This window comes from Electrophorus electricus, chromosome 11 (assembly GCF_041902795.1).
Source record: "Electrophorus electricus isolate QZ-2024a chromosome 11, ASM4190279v1, whole genome shotgun sequence".
Classification (NCBI taxonomy): domain Eukaryota; kingdom Metazoa; phylum Chordata; class Actinopteri; order Gymnotiformes; family Gymnotidae; genus Electrophorus; species Electrophorus electricus.
This window is the reverse complement of record NC_137507.1, coordinates 12,523,776-12,545,011: the sequence shown is the minus strand read 5'-3', so window position 1 is coordinate 12,545,011 and position 21,236 is coordinate 12,523,776. Positions and strand designations below refer to the sequence as shown.

The 21,236-nt window shown below is 41.9% G+C and overlaps 1 protein-coding gene across 2 annotated transcripts in view; it reads right to left on the bottom strand.

Annotated features, from left to right (window-relative positions):
* tmem178bb (transmembrane protein 178Bb) overlaps positions 1–21,236 on the bottom strand; it is a 62,513-nt gene that overhangs the window by 7,257 nt on the left and 34,020 nt on the right. For both annotated transcript variants that reach the window (XM_035528032.2, XM_027002225.3), the window contains exon 3: positions 18,410–18,523. In XM_035528032.2, the coding sequence (XP_035383925.1) occupies positions 18,410–18,523 (114 nt within the window). The remainder of the gene's footprint in view (positions 1–18,409; positions 18,524–21,236) is intronic.

Genomic DNA, 21,236 nt, shown 5'->3' with positions numbered 1-21,236 from the left:
TGACTCGCTGGGAGGATAATAGAGATTAATTTTATTACCCCATGTCAAGAGCCACCAGGGAGAGAACAGTTGCAGTCCTGGAATTGAATTACCCAGGAGACGGTAGAAGTGGCAGCCGTCTTTGCACACTGTAGCCTCCGGCGGAGTGCTGGTATGACGGTTCATGGGGTGAGGGGTCGCAGCACTGCCCAGGGTTGGGGCCCACTTGCATATTGGCCCCTCCTTCTCCTAGGAAAGGGAGGCTGAGGTGTCATACCCAGGACCAAAACACCCACTTTAGAGTAAGCGCTAAAAGATCCTTAGAGAGCAGTTTGGCCAGTCCATTGGAATATGCCAGTCAGAGAGTACAAATCCATGTGGGTGCAGGTCAATGCTAAAGTCAGATCCATCACTTCAAGAAAAGCAAAGTGGGACATGGGGCTTTCAATCCAAAGCTCAAGGAGAAACCCACTGGGAAAGTGTTGAGTAACAGCACACCTGGCCTTCTGGTTGTCTTCTGTGGTGACACACTGACATTGGGATGTTGAGGGGAGAAGACAGGCTTGTTCTAGTGGGAAGCCTACACCCAGCTTCATCGGATAGTGGGGTTAGCGTCTACCATTTAGCAGCTGAGCATGCATGTCTTGACCTGTTCTGTCTCACAGCCAGATTGTAGAGAAGACTATTAAGCAGCAGACCAAACCTTTCCACCACCCATTTAATTAGTCTAAATTGTAGTGATTGCAACCATGGAGTGCAATGATTGCAATCGATGTTAAGTGTCAGGCTTTGAAATATTGCTCAGTTCTGCAATAGGAAATAATGGCATCATAAGAGCTATAGCTCGTAATCGGTGACTATCTGTTTCAAGGAAATTGCAGGACAAGTACACCTAAACATAAGCTTTGTGCACCAGGTTTTGATTGATTAATAAAGAATCAACTCCCAAAGGCCATACTGAACAACTGCGGAAGGTCTTTAAAAATCCATTGTATTCCATATCTCTTGTCACTTACAGATCCTTCATTGGTGTCATCTGTGCTGTTCATGTAGACATGAAAATCCAATTCAGAACCAAGTACTTACACAGCACTCTACTTAAATGACTCAAAAAAAAATGCCATTTATTTATCGGCCTATAAAACATGGGGGGAAAAATCACTTTTGCTGAGGATGTTTCTAGAAAAATTCAGAATAACTCACCTCTGTGCATTATCTCATTGTCCTCATCTTCTGCATAGTGGAGTGTGGGAGTGGGGGATTAATAATTTTTTTTAATGAAGCTTCGAGGTCTAGTGGTTTTATGAGGTCATGCTTGGCTGGGGGAGTGCTGATGGAGGTGGGGGGTTGGAAGGAATTGGTAGACAGTTAATCACTCAGACTGTGCTGCAGTCTCCATACATTACCTCACTGAAATATCAATTTGCATTAAGGGGTGTCTGGTCAGAAATAAGGGAACCCTTCTCAGCACCGGGGTCATTGGCTGCCGGCTGGTGAAGACACCGGATGTGTTTCAGCGCTGTTGCTGGCAGCGCTTCTCCATTGAATTTCCCTCACTTACACACTTTGCATTTGTGGCTATACTGTGTACAGGTCCACACCAGGCGTTGTTATTAATTCAGAGGAAAACTCCCCAACAGCATCTATTTTATGCTTTGCTGGACATGAAATCTAGCAAGGCATGTCATGGTAAATATAGGCACACTGCTCCAATGTTTTTGTATCTCACTTGGATGAGCCTCCCTATTAATGTTCTTGGCAGTGACCTGGGACTTGCTGGCATCTCCAGAAAGTGCTGACTGGAACACAGCAGGGGCCTTGGCACTGGAGCCAGATGTCAATCACTTTATCCACTCTTCATCAGCTGCTTGGAGCAGACATCGCAGGCACGAAGCTGCGGCCAAATTGGGCAAGGGGGCTGTGCTTCACAGTGACAGCCGCTTGACATTGTTTACTCAGAGGCCGGCAGACGGTCGGGTGTAGGGGGACGGGTGTGTGGTAACACTTGCATACACGCTGCAAAATTGTTCCGTGCCCCCACAGCGTTTGAAGGTGAAGCCATCTTGGTGGCTTGGGTCCCCTCTCCACTTAATGCCAGTCACTGCTGCTGGTCACAGGCATGGAGGGGCCAAAGGTCAAGACTGGCATGTCAGACCAATGTAGGAGGGGATTATTGGGGGAGTTTGACATGCTGCTGTCAGCAGACTTGGTGTGAGAGCATGCTAGACCAGTCATGGATTTCCATACTGAGCAATGGACCAACATGAGTGACTGAGACTGTGAAGGCAAGTGATGGAAAGGAAAAGAGACACTGAGAGGAGCCACTGAAAGCTCAGAGCGCACTGATAATTGACCTGGATCCAAGCATGGAAATGTGTACATTTTTGAGGAGGTGAGGACTTATGAGGGTGGAGGGAGAAAAGGACTGAACACAGAGCAAAGCAGAAAAGCCATGATATAATGCTGTTTCAGAAATCCTATATGATCCTATATGTTGTATCGTGGTTGTGGATTATTACAATACATTTGTCTGTATATTGAACAACATGCTATGTTTCATTACCTCCATGACACTGATGTAACTTTTTATGTGCGGGCTAAGTGCTTTTCACCATGGGCACCTTTTTATTCTTTACTACACCAGACAAATCTGACAGTGTGTGTAAGGCATCGAACAATGGTGGAGTGCAGGAAAACCATTAGAATGTCGACCTGCTGTTTAAGTCTTGGCACGAAGTGGTAGTGCAAATATAGCGTCCGTCAAGTGGCACTTCCTGCTACTGAAGCTCACGGCAGTGCGCAAAGGTGTGCAAGCGTAGCCCACAAGAACATGTGGTGGAGGCACTGTGCTTCTGCGTGCTTGGGCATCACTTTCATTTTGTGTGCTTGGAAGGCACTGTCCTGTCATGTGCTTGGTCAGCACTGTCCTGTGCTTGAATGGTATTGTCCTGCCACATATTTGGACTTCACTGTCCTGTGCTTGGGTGGCACTGTCCTGTCATGTCCTTTGACAGTACTGTCCTGTGCTTGGATGGCACTTTCCTGCCGCGGGCTTGGACGTCACTGTCCTGCTGTGGGCTTAACCCATCTCCCTCTGTGTGTTAAACCATCACACACACCTCGTACCACCACCACTTGGCAGGGGCCTTGGCACTGGAGCATGAGCCAGACAGGCCCTGTGCCACTTCAGAGTGGGACAGCCATGCGGAGCTCACAGGAGGCTGACAGGGAGAGAGAGAGCAAGAGAGAGAGGCTTGTGGTCGGTGGGACAGTGCCTCTTTCACGGGCTGACCCACACCCTGCTCTTTGTTTGGAGCAGGGTATCCGACTCCACTTGCCAAACTGGTCGCTTCGCAACCAAATTATCCTAAAAGCCCCGTGTGTTTGTGCGCCGACACCCAGCTGTCAGGTGGTTCATCAACCCCTTCTTTCAGGATGGTACATTAAACAGTATGCTGCATCAGCATGACCACACCTTTGCAGATGTGCGAGTCTACCTCACCTAGAAACAAGAAGCATAAAATGGGTATGTCCTTACTTTGTTTTATCAAAATTCACTTTAAGAGCTGCACATGTCTTGTTTAGGGTATTGTTTATTCCATTCTTTATTGCACTTATTGCATTCATTGAATGATGTTAGCTGTTCCTATGTTGACTAACTGAAACTCTAGTACTTATTGTTTATTGCATTGATTGATGTTTGAGATAGAGGTTATGTATTTTGCACTTCTAGGCATGAGCATTGGTATCTTGGACTCTAACCTACTGTACTGGCTAGGATGTATTCTATGAGTAAATGACAAAGCACTTTTGGAAGTCGCTCTGGATAATGCCAAATGCTGTAAATGTAAATGTTTTGAAATGCAAAGGGCTTTCTAGATGCCACCAGTGTCCCACTAAGGTCAACAGCTGTTTGATTAAGAGGGGGCCACCACCCCCAGGAAGCGTTTGTGCCCTCTATTCAATTACTGTGCCCTTTCTCTTCCATTAATCCATCTGAACCTACCTCTCCTGTCCTTCCAGCAGCCGACTGAGCTTCAAATTACCTGCTGGGCCCACTGAGATTCTCCCTCACCTTACTGGACAAACCAAGCAGCTCAAGCTAATGGAAGCAGAACACAAGAAGATGAGATGGAGAGGGAAGGACAGGAAAGTAATTATGCTCTTTTTGAGTTCTGTGAGGAACATTAAAACTTAAGGGACTGGGTGGGCCCTCTGACTCTCCTACACTGTGTGACAGCTTTCCGGACAGTTATACACAAATTTACATGGGTGGCTGGGTTGAATCTGGGTAACAGACAAGAGCTGCAAGGCTAGCTGATAAACACACCACAAAGAGCGAGGAGCGTTAGGTCCCCCAGATAATCCAGAGAAGTGTCTTGCCTGCTGGCCAGAAACTGAAACAGAGAAATGTATACCTTTGATGTACCAGTGAAAATGTCAGCTTTGCTGTGAACAGCACTGTGGGCACACACAATTTCTGGAAAGTTTTCATAGCAGTATGTCCAATCTAGGGTGAAGATGTGGATTCATAGACTATACGTGATTTGGTCTGTCTGTTGAACTTCCTCAGGATCTAAGTAAAAAAAATGCATTCCTTGGCCAGCAGTTCCCAAACGGCTCTCACAAGAATTTGTGTCAAAAGTTTGACACCAGGTTTCCTCAAGTGGGTTTTTGTGCCTGAGGAAAAGTAGGACAGCAATTGGGAAAGAGTAGAATGGTCCTTTCGAAAGAAGAGACACTCACTAACTCTACTTCCCATTCATTGATTCTCTTTCTCTTTTTCTTTCAAGCCCACTTGAATCCAAACACTCATACTTAGTGACTTTGCAATCGTTTGGATTTTTACAGACCCTTTAAATGTTTCAATGGATTGAAGGGTGTTGCATTCTGTCAAGATGTGACTGCTGGATGCGGTAATACTTTTGCTTTGCTTTAAGTATTAATATCTCTGTACAAGAACAGCAAAAAGCTCATAATTTCTTCATGATATGTAATAACCATTATTATCAGCCATTAAAAAGATGGCCTTTAATTGCTTCTGCCTCTCACTTAGATGGCAATAAGCAAATCATGAATGCTAATAAACATGAGGAATTGTAAGTGTTGCATATATAAACCCACAGAGTCCACGGTATGTGGACAGGCAAAATTTTCAGCTACTATTTGGTCATAGCGACTGCTCTGTTTTATTTAATGGCCTGGGTTTTATGAGTGGTTGTTTTGACACAGCTACAGCTGGGAGACCCAGCAGCTGTGAAACAGAGGACACTTGCTCATTGACCATAGTCCATTGCTTCCATTCGCTTTCAGGTTCACCTTTTGCCATGCTTGCTATAGACTGTGTCTCACTTCATTGGTTCTGCTGATTGGCGAAAGCATGCAAGGCATGCTCTACATTGCCAGCGCTGGATCCTGCTAAACCACTGAAGCACTCTGGGATATGCATAGGCAACTGTAGGGGAACTCCACTTGTCACACAGCATGATGGGCTGAGAGACGCTGACATTTGCACAGTTGATTTGTCACCAGCTGTGATGGTGTGAAGCCCACTGTTGTCCTGTGGCACAACACTCTCGGCCTCCAAATGGCCTTCTCTCTTTTATAACTGATTCTTGGTATTAAAGGTTTTTAGCAGTTGAGTATTTATAAGGGGAAGTAGATTCTAATTCAGCACGCACACATAGTAAAAGTGGAATCAGGTGGCAGGTAGTGCAGAGTTTAAAAGAAATTTAAAGAATCCTAACATTGCCAGCTCCTTTGTTTGGAATGCATCATCATCCGAGTTTCAAATAGTCTCTACTTTCAACAGAGAGAGAGCGAGGGAGCGCGATATAGATGACCTTGAGTGTTCCTGACCCTCCTTCAGCGCTGTGCACCGAGGAGATAAGGCTGTGGCCACTGATGCTTGCCCCCTCTCCAAACACCGGTCAGGAGCTGTGTCAGGGCAGTGCACAGACACAAGGACCATTTGCATCACAGGTGGGCAAAGAGCCAGAGGAGGGTGATGATGCTGCACAGCTCCTCGCAGAGCCGTTGCAGACACAGACCAGACTGACAAGGTCTTGTTGAAGGACTTTCTTCAGTCACTCTCTGGGGAAGCAGCTCTTATCTTACTTCTGTTTCTGGGCCTTGAACAGCTTCTATCAGTACATGTGGTAATGTTTACATACCTTGTCATTTTTTGTTTGAGGGGGTTTGGACTTTGAAAATATATGCTTCTTCTAGGAAACGTTTGGGAGAAGATACTATGTCATAGGCTCAAAGAACATGGCTTGTGTGTTGTTAGTCTAAAGAATGCATTCCTCAATTGTTCAAGGCCTTGTCTGTAGACTGAAGACTATAGGAAAGTGTAGATTTCATCATACATTTATCCTTATTGAAACTGAATTCAGGTTTCTTTCACTCTCCTCCTAGAGCCTTTATTTGCAACAACATTTGGATCCAGAACCATTTAAATGTAATTTCAACCACCCACTTACAACCTAAAAACATATCTATCACTGACATCACTTAAAATTTCAATGTACGTTGGAACAAGTAGGTTAGAAATGTTCGATTTATCAGGCCAAAGATTGTTATGGTGCTGTTAAATGGATTATTGGAAATTTGAGTTGCTTTTGAAATCATTTCAGAGGAATGTTGTTTCCATTTTCCCATCTAACTTCAATTTGATTCAGTTACATTGGCGAAGTGTGTCTATCTGATGACTGAAAAATTGATGCTTGTAGTCAGATCCCCAGAGGAAGCAGCTCTACACTACAATCCTATGATGCTGCCTTCACCAAGTAGACGTGAACATGCTCACTGGTTTTGTTTTAGATCATGTGTTATTGACTCATGACTGAGAAGGTCGATATGTGTATGAAACAACCAGATGATGATACTCTTACAAGGTTTTGTCTGCTACACCACTCTATAGTGTAGTACCATTTAATACAGACTCATGCCTTGATGCCATAAATCAGGCCTAATCTCTAATCCACACACAACATCCTGCCAACTATAGTGGCGAGACAACTGTATTATGTAACTGTATTACAACTGTATTACGTATACAGCAAAGTGGGGCAGTGTTTTTGTTGTAAGTGGTGGTGATCCTATTGATATGTTCACAGGGCAAAGAATCTGCATCGATGGAAACATGTTCACAAAGACCCACTGTCAACCACTATGGACCATAAGCTGCCCAACCACCATGGATCATAAGTTGCCCACAGCAAGATACAAAATCATAAAGGCTTGAACAAAGACCTTTGTCTTTCCTCCCCCACCCATGTAAACAAGAGAATGTGATCCCTTCCAAAATGATATTTATTGTTGGCTTCTGTATGAGCAACGTTGTAAGAAAAGATCTGAATAAGAGACCCAACAAGTTGAGTTGAACTCTGCAATTGTGAGATCATGAAGCCTGCATACAGTGCATAAATGGTTTTGTAGTTATCAGGAGATAAAATGTATCCATGAATCAAAATGGAAACTGCTTTAATTGATCCCCTTGAGAATGGCTTTTATGTGGTGTTTTCTTTAAAACAAAGAAGAAACAAACAACTGAATTGAAAGCACAAAAAATCTGATATGCCTTGGGTTTGTTTGTTTGGAATTTGGTTGTCCTCTGCAAGTGTTTATTTATGCACTTGAAATGTTTTGTTGTGGTCTGATGCCAAAAATGAATCGCTTATAAGGTTAAAAAAATGTAAACAGCTATGCTATCTAGTCTTCAAAACATTAACTTAAAAAATGTTTTGGCTCACATAAGATGTTTGTATATTGATCTCCTGACAACACATCACAGCTCAGGAGATGCCTACCTCCGCTATCTAAAAAAAGGATCTGAGGAGGGCTCGGTGACCCATTTCCCTAGAGTGGAAATTACAAACAGATGGCGAGGGATATGAAAAAGTGTATGTTGGGCAAAGCTCCTCCAATGCTGTCACCTGCCCCACGCACTCTGCTCCAGGTGTACCCTGGATCACATATATGTCCCTCGGCTGAACTCAGCAAGACAAGGGTCCAAAACCTTGCTGTAAATCAATAGGCCTTTCACTTAGCAACCCTGGCTGCTACCTGTCAGTTTCCTCCACCTCCTATAGGGTGCTAAAAGACTTAGCGCTGGGTGACCTTGGACTGCTGGCGTTGGGAAATATTGTCATACTTGTCTCAAAGGATGGATCCAGTTCTTAGCATATGCCACGTTAAACAGCCTCTCTGCTCTCTATGTTAAATATGCCTTTATGAGGTAGAACAGTGCAGCTTTATTATGGAAAATCAGGGTAAAAAAATACTCCTGCAATTCAAGTTTTATGTTTTTAAGAATAAATTCTCCATACTGTAGATATGCATTTCCAGTAATATAATACCATTATAGCCAGACAGACACTTCTCTTCATGTGGAAAACATACTGATTTGAACAATGTGTTAGGCCATCCTATTAATATTCATAAAGAAGCACATGCATTGATTGCACAGAGTGCCTATTATCAAGTATATGGCCGCAATTCTAAAGATGCGGGTTGCTGAATTTTAATCAGCATTAATGTCAGATTAGGTGTATTTCTGAGGTGGGTGCTCAGCTAAACCATTCAGTGATGGGGTGGTTCTTGGAGGAGAGCTTTAATCTAAGGACAGCAAAAAGAGGAGTGTTACCGAATGGAGCAGTGTGAAATTCAATGTGGCACACAGCAAAAGTGCCACAAGTCCCATCCTCCTCTCCAAAGTCTAAATTAGTTTGGGATTTGCCAGTCAGTGGACACTCAGGGCCCTGCAATGTAACTAACCAGATTACCTTCGGGGCGGAGGAAGTAGCCATGGAGGCAGTGGCTGTGTGGAGGGATAGAGTGCCCAGAGCAGTAGCTCATGTTGGGACCAAAAGGGAATCCACATGGAGTTAGGCAAACGGTGAGTTCCTTGCGCTCAGTGTATCAGGGAGGGGTTTGTCTATGTCCCTATTTTATTTTTTGTACAGTCTGTCTACATCGCCTGCTCCTAGTCATCACTGCCACTGATGTAGAACATGGGCATCTGCCTGATTCCACTGAGGGCTCCATTCACTTAAGCTCCAAGTGCTCTACATTTTTTAGTTAGCCAATGTTTTGGGCATTTGTATTTACTTTCATCATATCGAAAGGATTCCACTTGGCACTGATATGTTTGAGTGCGCTTTTGTTTGCTCCAGTGGCTTGTGTGATAAGCGGTTAATTTTATGCATCCTTTTTTTGTATGCATTTGCCATGCAGTAAATGAAAGGTTTATTACTACACTCATAAAACAGTTATGCTAACAACCAGGAATTGTTCATAAGAACAGTTGAGGCATGTCTGAGTTTAAATAAGCCATTTTATGCATTATATTTTGGGTTGTCAAAAGATTAGCATTTGATTGATATTGCACACAGTAATGACATGTTTCTTTCTGACAAAAAAAAAGAAGAAAAAAACATGGAGTGATTAATGGTTGATTAATGAGTTGTGTAAAGCCCAGCAGGATTCAGCTGTCTGCGAGCAGCTCATATCTCTGTCTGCTGGAGTTGCCAGGGTTAGTACTGTTTGGATATCCTCTCTCCCCAGTGCCTTAAGAGGAGCACCAGTGTTTGAATGCTGAGCAAACACATGGCACACCTCCAACCTCCAGCTCTTACTCATGCAGTTTCAGGCAGAGCAAAACACACACACACACACAGACCACAAACACCACAAATACCACAACAATTCCTGCCCTTCCTATCACATGGAAATAACATCTGTTCCCCTGAGAGGATGATGTGGGAGACCTTACCACTGCTGTGCTGAAAATTCCCAGTGATCACAGTGCAACAGCTAAATTCCAAACATGTTATTCACTGCTGACAGCCCTAAAACTACAGTTTTGCTAGTGGCATTTTTAAATAAATTAGTAATTATGGATTAGGCTATTGAGGGTCCATGAATAATGGGAGGGAGCTGTTGAATGTGTCACCCAGACGGGAACAGAAGCCGGTGTAAGAGACCCCTGCAATCAACCCTGCTGTAAATCCCAGTTTCTGCACCTCAGACTTAGACTTAGCCAGTCTGGTCCTCTGGTGCAGTAGAAGTAAACTCGATGCTAGGAAACATGACTCTATTTAAGGAACTAAACATTATGTCCCTCATGACAGGACAGATACATTTAGTTGTTTCTAGTCCCTTGTGAGCTGAATACTGAATTATTCATTTGGGTGTCTATGCAGAGCTAATTCCCACTGATGAATATAGTCTGTGAGCCATGGGTGTTTATGCGCAACAAGAGAGAGCTACAGAATACCATTTAATACTAACCTGTAATTCATCAGATCACTAGATAAAAAGGGGGCACATACATAAGGAAAGACATGCTGGACTATTTGAAGTGCTGATCTTATAAAGGCTTTACAAATTGGATGGTGGGGCATGTGAGTCATCATCGCTTTATAGCTCATAGAGAAATGTAGTGGAATTCTCAATTATCCATACAGGACAGTCTAAGCTATTTTTGTGCCTGAGGGATGCACTGCAGAAAAGAGATTATCCATATGGGTAAATATAGAGCAGTGATGAGTGGATTAACAGTAGAAAGCAATTATGCTTCACATGCATTGCAGCCATTCTGTTGTGCAGATTTAGTCATCGCCGGTTGTGTCTGTTTTGTCTTCCAAAAGCATGCTACATTACTTTGCCTATTTATTATTTAGCTTGTTTGTTTACGCAATGAGTTCATTCCCTCAAGTGAAAATAAATTCCAAATACACAGAACTCATGCAGAAACTGAAAATGTCATAAAATCATCAAGGTCACATTTTTCTGATATCTGATTTCGCATAGCATTTAAAAAAAATCAATAATGGATGTTCTCAAGAGTAAAGTCAGACATGATCAGTGATGGTACATGGCCCTGTATGGCTTCAGAGCCATATATCATGGCAGGGTCATGCATTGATTATGCCTATAGGACGATGTCTCTGAAAAGGACTCAAATATATCACTGGTCATTTGCTAATGTAATGCATGTGCAATGGGTAATGGCTACACCTGGTGAAATGCAACCCAAGCTCACTCAAAGACAGCCTATTGATTCTGCTCTCATGAGAGATTGCTTGCTACATTACAGAGAGAAAACAACAAAATCCCAAGAGCATGAACAAGTAGAATTTCTGGGAATTTTAGACACTTACTGTACAATCCAGTATGACCACAAAAAGTACATTTAGGATTTCTCATGAGATCTTAGCATCAGATGAATAAATCCCTTGACTTTAAGAGCATATAAAAATCCAATCCAAAATCCAATGTGCTTTTGTAATTGCCTGATTTTAGAGAAGCATAATTGTAGGGGAGGACAGTCAGAGTTTCATGATTTGCCAATAGATATATGGTCATCCACTACTAACTGTCTTTAGTCCTAGTTCTGTTAATGTCATACAAACATCCCACTGTTTGATGCTGCCCAGAGGAAAGTGCATTCTTTTGACACCGTCTCCTCTTAAGTTTTTTTCCATATGGCTGTGCAGGGATATTTTTTCACTGCCACTGGTGCCTTCGGCATTCTCACTAGGGGTCTACACGCAGACTTCTATAAAGCTGCTTTGTGACAATGTCTGTTGTAAAAAGTGCTATACACATAAAATTGAATTGGACTGAATTGCATCTTGAGGAGTGCTTAGTCTTCACTAAACAAAACACACACACAAAAAAAACCCCAAACAGATGAGTCATTAGGATGGCAGTCATTAGGCTGCCCCCACTCAAGCGATTAATGAACTCGGGAAGCCACAGCTGCAGTCGAGCAATTCGGCTAATCCAGGAGAGTCTCTGAGGATGCGGTAGCCAATGGCAACGAAGCCTCTGCTTGCTCTCCTTTGGGGATGGAGGTGACAAAGTCTTGTGCACAAGTGGCTCCCTCCCCCCTCATTACTTAGCTGTTATGCAGTTCTCCCAAAATCCCACTGGGAGGCCAGTCATTTGAGATCCCCTTTACACTCCTTTCATCCACACAGGACTAGATCTGGGTTGTTCACGCCATGTCACTCTTGCCTTCTGCCTCAGCCTGATCCCTCATTAGTTAAACAGTTGTTAAATACTGAAATTATGTCCCTGAGGATATTTGCAGTTCATATTCAAATTGCTGCATGGTAAGGTACACTCAATAGAAGTACTGGGCTATTCACTATTGTAGCAATAGGTCAAAGCTGCTGACCTTGGCAACCTGCACTAACAATGCAATAAAAAAGAGGGGGGGGGGGGCAGGGCTGGCAGTGTGACCTTGCTTTCTCCTGTCACGTTTGCTGCCACAGGGCTTCATGGAGAGTTCCTGGCTTAATTTAATCAGAAGATATGCTGGAGCACAACAGGGTTCAGAATTGGCTAGTCAGCACACACTTCAGGCAGCAGTGAATAAGAACAGGCTTGACCCCTGAGTTATGCTCCAAACAGTTGCACTTCTCAGTACATTGCAGAAATATTAATGGAAAAATATAAATTACATACCAACTATTACAACCATATTCAGTCTAAAGTTGTACTCAAAAAGTTGTTGCATGGTGTTATATAAACACTGCAAAGAGTAAAGGATTCATGCAATTTAAGGATGAAAGAAATGGCTAAGCTATCACATTGATATGTGGAACACAAAATAAATAATATATATATATATATATATATATATATATATATATATATATATATATATATATATATATATATAATATGAGAGAGAGAGAGAGAAGAGAGAGAGATAGATATATATATTTATATATATTTATATATATATATATATATAGAGAGAGAGAGAGAGAGAGAGAGAGAGAGAGAGAGAGAGAGATTATATATATATATATATATATATATATATAGATATAGATATAGATATAGATATAGACTTTCCACTTTACAGCAACATATAAAAAACTGCTAATTTTGTTCTGTGGTCAAAATGCAAACAAAAGCAGCTCAAAATAATAGGGCAAATCAGAAATACCCATCATATTAACATGACCTTGCCATAAAAGACATCAGTAAAGATGCAATTTAATTCCAACTTGGTATCACAGACACAGTGGGTACCCATGATGTTAGCATGAATCAAAAAGCCAGACCAAGCAACCGCAGCACTCGCCATGCTAAGACCATTCTTTATGCCTTTCATATTTTTCCACATGGGTATGGGGATCCAGGACATCTCTGATCTCTTTGGCCATGAGTCGCTTCTGGCTGGGCTGCCACTGGTCAAACTAAAAGGGATTCTGGTGAATCCAAAATGCATAGAGTGCGCGTGTGTAATGAGGTGTATCGATCTGGGACCGAATGATCGGTGTGCACCACTGCTATGTTGGACCTCCCTACCCCCCATGCTAATTACTCTTGATTACATTTCCTAGCCATCATTTGCAAACAAGTGAGATTTAAATGCGTGCAAGGTCTGCTGTTCTCTAGTCCATTTGTCTCACTGTGAATGAGTGCTGGTAACTGCCAATCTAAAAAAAAAAATGTTGCACCTGAAAATGGAAGATCAGTCAGCAACTGATTTCATTGAACTGAATTGCAAAGTGATTAGCAGCTGTGTGCTCAGCATAATTAACTTAGTCTGTTGTTATAGTTCTGAAAATGTGCATTTTTTGACAAGATTGTTTGGTGTAATTGGGGGTGTAATGCTAAACTGAACATTTTTTGAAGAACTTAATTTTCTGTTATCAAAGAGCTGCTCCAGCAGATTGATAAGCATTTTAAATGAGCAAAATAAATGATCATATTATTGCACTCAAACACCATTAAGACAATATTATCTTGGTTTGGGAATATATTTTTTTATCTTTGTAGTAATCTTCTGTCCACTGTTAGGAAACCATGCTTCTCAAAGGCACCAATGTCACTTGTGCTGCATTACTGAGGTTTATATTCAAATTACAGAAACCTCAGGTGTTCAGTCAGCAAAGAAAACTAAATACAGACAACCAATACAGTAGTCTCACTCCAAATGGCTGTACCAGCTTGTAGCAAAGATTGATGGGAACAACCACACCTGGTCTCAAACCCAGGTCTTGTAGACAATAAACGTGTGCTAACCACAGGAACAAAGACCTGGCTCACTAACACAGCAGCCAGAGCACCCATGTTACATTCCTGCGTGGCAATCTCCATCACACAGTTTAGAGAAAGACAAGGGATAATACAGAGAGACAGTCTCATTCAGCTAAAGATCTTAAATAGTGATGTGTGGTCATGTATGCAAAACATTTTGCCTGCCTTTTTTGCATCACATCTTTTTGTGATTGGGGATAAATTGTAGAAGCAGGTTCTGTCTCTAAGATCCCCCCACTTACTGTCATGAATTGGCCATTGGAAAGGTTGAGGGCTTCAAACAGACGTAACATGGAAAAATGAAAAAGGTCTCATGCCTCTTTTTTGGAGGGGGGGGGGGGTGTTTGTCATGATCAGAAATGTCAAAATGGCCAGTCACAGCTGAAATTTCGCTTCCTTCTCTTGTTGCCTCTCTCTGACTCATACCTACTACACTGGCAGCTACACTGATGTCAGCCCCAGATGGTCCCACTTGTCTCCTGAGTCTATTTTCATTTTCATTACCTATTGATGCAAAAAAGCTTGTTGAAATATCTTGTTTGAAGGAAATTTAATCAAATAGGAGCACTGAACGATAGCTTTAATATGGCAAAACCCTTAAATTTATAATAGTAGATCAATAGAGAATGATGAATTTACACTTCTTTCCTGATTTTCTGTACTGAATGAGTTAATACTGCAATTCTCTTTAGTCAGTACAGTTACATTAATTACTTTACCCCACCTTAACAGTAGCTGATTGTACCAGTGACAGTTAATTATTCTTAACATCCTATTTCCTCTGAGTAACACAATCTGGGGTAAGGAGATTAAATTACAGCTTGGAATGTTGCCATTACAGATGGGCGTACTAAATTACAATGCTGAGTAATCAGATGGTAATAGAGCCCAAAGACAATAACAATGAAACCACCAAATGCATTTTTAATGGAAGGTAAAAGTGTAATTGTATGGTCTTAAGGTTGGGGAATGTGATGTTTGCTGCTTCCCTATTGTGTAGAGATGGCCTGTGGTTCTAGCATCATTTCTACTGATCAAGTGTCATATTGGATTTGTAATATCAGGACATTGGGGCAGTGGTAGCTCAGTGGTTAAGGTACTAGACTTGTAATGGGAAGCCCTACCACTTGCAAGTTGCCACTGTTGGAATGCACAATTGCTCAGTTGTACTCAGTCATAACTGTAAGTTGCTTTGGATAAAAGTGTCAGCTAAAATGCCATAAATGTAATGTACCACCGTACTGATGGAGTGAGCTGAAGGACAGGGTGTATGTAATGTACACCGCAAACAAGTTGTATGCAATGGACATTTCATTCTGTGGGTTGTACTACTGTCTGGATTTGTTTTAGTCCACAAGGTATCCTAAAGTAAGGCTTGATCAAGGTCACCTTTGATCTCATTATTACTATAGCTAAGTGTCTCTAGATATTGCTTATGTCCACACATAATGTCCAAAGTTGTAACCATAACTTCATGGCCTGCCTGCTGCTCTCTTGGCACATTCTCCAAGATAAATTTTGTTCTGCTGAAAATTCAGAACATGTTTAAGACCAAGACAAACTCTCTGTTACATAGCCTGTTTATAAGCCAAACAGTAGCAGTACCCTCTTGCCAATTGTATGATATGTTCCTAATGTAGTAACAACATTTTTATACATACATGATAAGGGCAATTGACTTCAACAGACCGAACAGCCAAGCATATACTCTCCTACTCTTCTTTAGATGTATGATGTAAGTTAGCAATTAATTAATGTAAAAACCTTCTGTAATGACTTCCATTCCTTTAACTGTCTCAAACTGCCATATATTGTAGAATATGATTTTAGGCTTCAGAATGGTAAATCTATCTAAAGGTGTGAATTTATTATCCTTGCTGACCAAAATAAAAGTAGGGTTTGTCTTTGTGCTCAGTGTGCATTTATCATCAGCAAACAGTCCTGTCTGTGATCAGTATGCTGAGATGGGGGCGATTTTGCTTCCAGGGGAATAATTAGTCTAGTCTAACACCTTTACCCATCCTCTCTGATTATACCCTGTCATGTTCATTGACAGCTCATTTTGTGTGCATCCTTTTGATGTTACAAAATCCCTAAGATGCCATATTTACGGAGCAAGGCCATCTCTCTTGGAGACAAAGAGGAGGAAAAAAAAGGAAAAAACCCAAAGGCATCGAGTAGGTTTAAATAATAAATAGCCAATGCTGTCCATGGCTGGAAACAAAAGATGTAGGCATGTGTGTGCATGCAGATAGAGTGTTCTCATCTGTTGCTTTGATATTCAGCTGTAATAGAAAAAGCATCTTCATTTGTGACTTTATTGCTGCCATGGCTGCTTCCAGAAGTCTGACTGACATGTACAAATAAGTTCTGTGTACATTTCACAAGCTTTGAAGCTCAGCTGATGTCACTCGAGGGTTGCTTCAAATACATATTACAGAACTGAAAAAAAAAAAAAAAAATCAAACCTGCCATCGTGCGGTTTCACTCCCTTCAAGAAAGTCAAGTCTAAGCCTGTCAACCAAGAAGAACAGAGTTTGAAAGTGACCAGGCGTGATATGATACTACCTGTTGCATACCACTCTGCCAGCCATGAGTGGACACCGGTTGCAGTGTCCTAACTGTGGGCCACTATCTCTGTGTCATTCTATCTTTCTTTCCTCTTCTCCTCATCTCTGTAATGAAGTGATTTTCACTCTGATGTGCTGAGTGATGTGGGATTCATAGAAGCGGTTTGTTTTTCTTTATTTGGCCTTTTTTATTTTATATTTTATTACTTTTATTTTTACAATGGTGGCAGTTTGGCCCTTTCAGATGAGCAAATGACATGCCAGCATGGCTAGTAATGAGGGTGTTAAATCTCTCAGCCTAACACTACCATGACCATGAGACTGACCTTCTCTTTTGAGGGCAGTATGTTTCTCCACTGGATAGCTCAACATTCTTAGATCCAACACCCTGCTGACTGAACAATGTCTGTGCCCCTCTTGTCCTATACTTGACTCTAAACGACTGTCAAGAGGGTTTCTGACTCAACAGACAAAAGATGCGTTTAAAGGAAGGCTTTGAAAATAGGCAAATTATTTTTCTATGGCGCTGAGCTGCTTTTGGCAATGTTTTATGAATGTAAGCTTGATCAGAAGAGAGATTCTTTAGGAAGAGATGCTCTAGAAAGGAGTGAGTTACGTGAGTGGTGACAGGACTAAAGCTGTCTGGAGCTGGGCTTCACCACACACTGATTCACGTTGAACACAGTGATAGTTCGGAGCAATACGGGGGGAAAAAGCAAACCATAGGAAAAGCATCCCACTGCAGAACACATGCATTTTTCATTGGTAGCACTTGACCGCACTGAGCACTGGGTCTCCATCAGACTGGAAGAGATACAGCCACAGGAGGCTTGGGGGGTAAAGGAATGTCATCTCTCCTGTCACCTGACAGAGGCCGATCTTTGCGGCGCGGTGAAGTGTGACATCCTGACAGTTTGAGGGTATAGCACATTCTAATCCCTCCACCGTCTCCGTTTGTCCTGTTGCCGTGTGGACCCCGGCCACGAACTTGCCCTTTACAATGATCTCTGACAGGCCAGCACCCTCGGAGGATGAGCCCTACTCCAGCACTCTCATTCACACTTCTGCTCAATGGCAGCTTTCAAAATGGTAGACCAAATTGTTCCCAAAAAAGCTTACCGTTACTCGGTGAAGAAAAATCTGACTTTTGCGTGACCATGGCCTTTAGCCCAGAGGAGAGTTGGGCTGGCTTGTCATATAGTTACTCTGTTCTTTCTTCTCTGCAGTCTTCAAAACCAGCTCAGTTCTGTTATACTCACAGCTGCCAGGAAAGGCTTTTGAATGCTTCTGTGCATGTTTTATAAAATATGAATGACAGCTTTTGCATCACTTTTAATTTACCAAAACATTTAAAAGCAGTAGGACCTTTACTGTATAAGCAATTTTAACTTTACTGTATAAGACCTGTGGCATCAGGACTGGGAACTAGCATCCTATTTAGAAAGAACAACAGACTGCCATGACTATATTGAATTAGTTGGTTCCATTGGGAGCTCAGTAGCAAATGATTGACTACACAATGCTAACCCACAGTTCCACAACTTTCCCTAGCTCCCTTTTTTGGTTTTGATTTTGTTTTTGTTAACCTGAATCGCAGCGTTCTGAGAAAGTGAGTCATGAGGGTGTCTCTGCCAGACTTTAGCACTGTTTCTAACATAATTGCCTTCTTTGGAGGACAAAACAGTTTGTGGAGGGCTCTCTCGCAAGGATAGTGGCAGCAAGTCAAATGAAGTACATGCTACAATCCAACAAAATTATCATGAGCTTGAGTAAAAAGAAACTCTGTTACTTACGCAAGGAGTGCCACTCATCTTGCCGGATGGTCTTGGTAATGTTATAGGACAGATTCTTAGGAACTGTGGCTGAGGAATAGTGGTATTTGATATAGGAGCATCTTGCAATAGCACCTATAACCAAAAAGAGATCAAACAGTTAAGAGACCACCTGTCAGCCACATGTAACCATATTCTGCAGGTTAAAGCAAACAAAAAAAAACAAAACACTCCATTACAAACAGTACCAGGTGTGGAAGGCTGCAGCAACACATGCTGTGGATGAACAGATATTTTCTGCTTTATCCAAATGAAGTCAGTTTCTGATTTACAGCACATCTGACTGTAAATGGTTGCCCACTTTGGTGAATTTGTTGTGAAACCATCACCTGTTTTGATACATAATTCTTTCAGTGATTTTATCTTATTGTTTTTTCTCAAAATCTGAATAAGTAACAGTATATGCTATTCTTTCATTCATTCTTTCCTTCTTTCTTTCTTTTGTTCTACCTGTTTTCTGCCTGTTTGTCTGCCTGTTTGTGTGTCTGTTTACCTTTCTGTTTCTTTTTGCCCTAAGCACCTCCATACTAGCATTAGTGTTCTCCTGAAGTTATTTCCCAGACATCAAACTCAAAAAGCATTATAATTCAATTTTTCTCTCTTTTGGACAGTAAGACAGTTGCATTGCTGATCATGATCTGACAGCAGGTTCTTGCAGCCTCTGCCAGGTTTCCAACCATAAGTGACCATTTTGTGAACACTGACGTGCCTGTCCTTGGATAAGAGGGAGAGATACTATACATATTTCTTCAAGGCTAAAGTGATTTCAATAGAGAACAAACCATTTGAATCTTCTGCTGCATGAATATGAAAACTACCCACTGCCTTCACTGTAGGCAGCAGGGCAATACTCTTGCTTGTCCAAAAGACACACAGACACACACACACACACACACACACACACACACACACACACACACACACACACACACACACACAGGAATATGGATAATGAAAAAGGTAATTATTATCTGCTGAATCCTTGCTACTGTATATGCCAGGAATCATCCTAGCTTGCATCACAATCTAAGATATCATTTCCTGTTAATTATAATGCTATGCAGATTGGGCACAAGCACTTCCTTTCATCCTGAGTAGGGAATTACAGTACTTGGCCTGCTGTTCCAGGAACATGTGCCTCAGTTCTAATTTACTGTATATAGTACTTGAGAGGACTATTCCAGTGTCACACTGATTAACTAGTGATTAGTGTTATGGTTTGAAAATTGTTGTCTCAATTCTGTAAGGGCCCATTTGGGCTTTTTCAAGTTATAGACTCATATAAATGTCTTACAGTGATGCAGGAATGGGGAACACAATGTACGTTTTGGGTTGTGAATAACTAGATCATTTCAAAAATGAGTTTTAAAATAACTAGATGCTCCACACTCATCTCTTTAGATGTGGCTTATGTGGGAAAGAACAAGTGTCTCTGAAGGCATCTCTCATTACACAGCCCTCTACTCACCCAACATTATGGTCAGAGTGGCCGGTTTTTGTGGAACAGCAGCTAATGTGCATGGAGTGTAAACCGAGAGTATTCCTTTTCTTTGCCTCAGCTGATGGGCCTGAGATACTGGATGGGTTCTCTAAAAAGCTCGGAATGGTGACTGAGGTTGACTTAGGCTGGTAATGCGCTTATTCTTTAATAGTCCTCTTTAAATGAGGCCCATTAAATAATGATTAGAAAAGTTATCTAAGGAAGGGAGAGTGGAATAATAGAATTAGCAGCTTCTTCAAACGATCATTGTTGTAATGGGCAGCAATTTCTTTCACTGGTGGATTCATCCCAGCTGCTCCTGCAACATCCTTCTACGTTTTTTGCCCATAACGCCACAGCAGTGCTGATAGTTAGCATTCTCAAGCCATCTGTAGCCTGCCACTGGGACAGGTCACGCCGCTCGGTCCAGCTGAAGGCCATGTGGGTCTGTCGCAGCCCTGGCACAGTGCCTCCTACTTTCAGCCCTGGGTCTCTCAAATAGGATCTCTCATTTCTATGTTATGTTTGTCCCAGTGAAGTACCTGGCTGTGTGAGCCTGTTTCAAAGTGCAACAGCCCAGAAGACAGCCCTTACGTGCCCCTGCTTGTGTTACAACTCCCATGTTCCTAGGAAGGGGTTCGAAAAGTTTGCAGAGGCTCTCTTCTAGTCATTAATCTACTGCAGTCCATCCCACATGTCAGGTATTATCGAGTGTAATTCTTTTAACCTTTCTTCTGAAGGGTGGATTTGATACGTGCTTCTCTCTTATCACAAGGGCATTTTCACCTGCTTTTCTGAAATAAAATGGGAGTCTTTTGCAGTTGTTGGCACTGGTCAACCAAAACCCAAATTAAACGACCTTGTTTTCCTCATATCAGATTCCAAATTTGTCACAGAGTCACAACTGCAGAATTAATTATCCTTGAGTTTCCCATTGATCCTCTGCATTGTGATTTTGTAATGTGACTTTGGCCAATTTTAATAGACATCCTTAAGCTATATCCATCTGAATTTTTGAAATCACTTTGGCCAATGCACATCTTCTGCTGAGCCAAACAAAACAGTTGCAATGGTATAAGCTCACAATGTGCTACATAGTGTGATATTGCAAAGTACGCTGAGTAGTGCATGTCTGTAGATAAAAAGTCACATAAACAGTTGGCTGATTTCTGCTTGCAGCTGCATTTGATGGAGTCTGTCTAGTGTTCCTATTATATGTAAGCCTGACCATTGTGTCTTTAGCTCCTCTAACTTAACATCCAAAAGGAAGCAGGGAGTCCAGATCACATTTAGCATCAGAAATTCTAC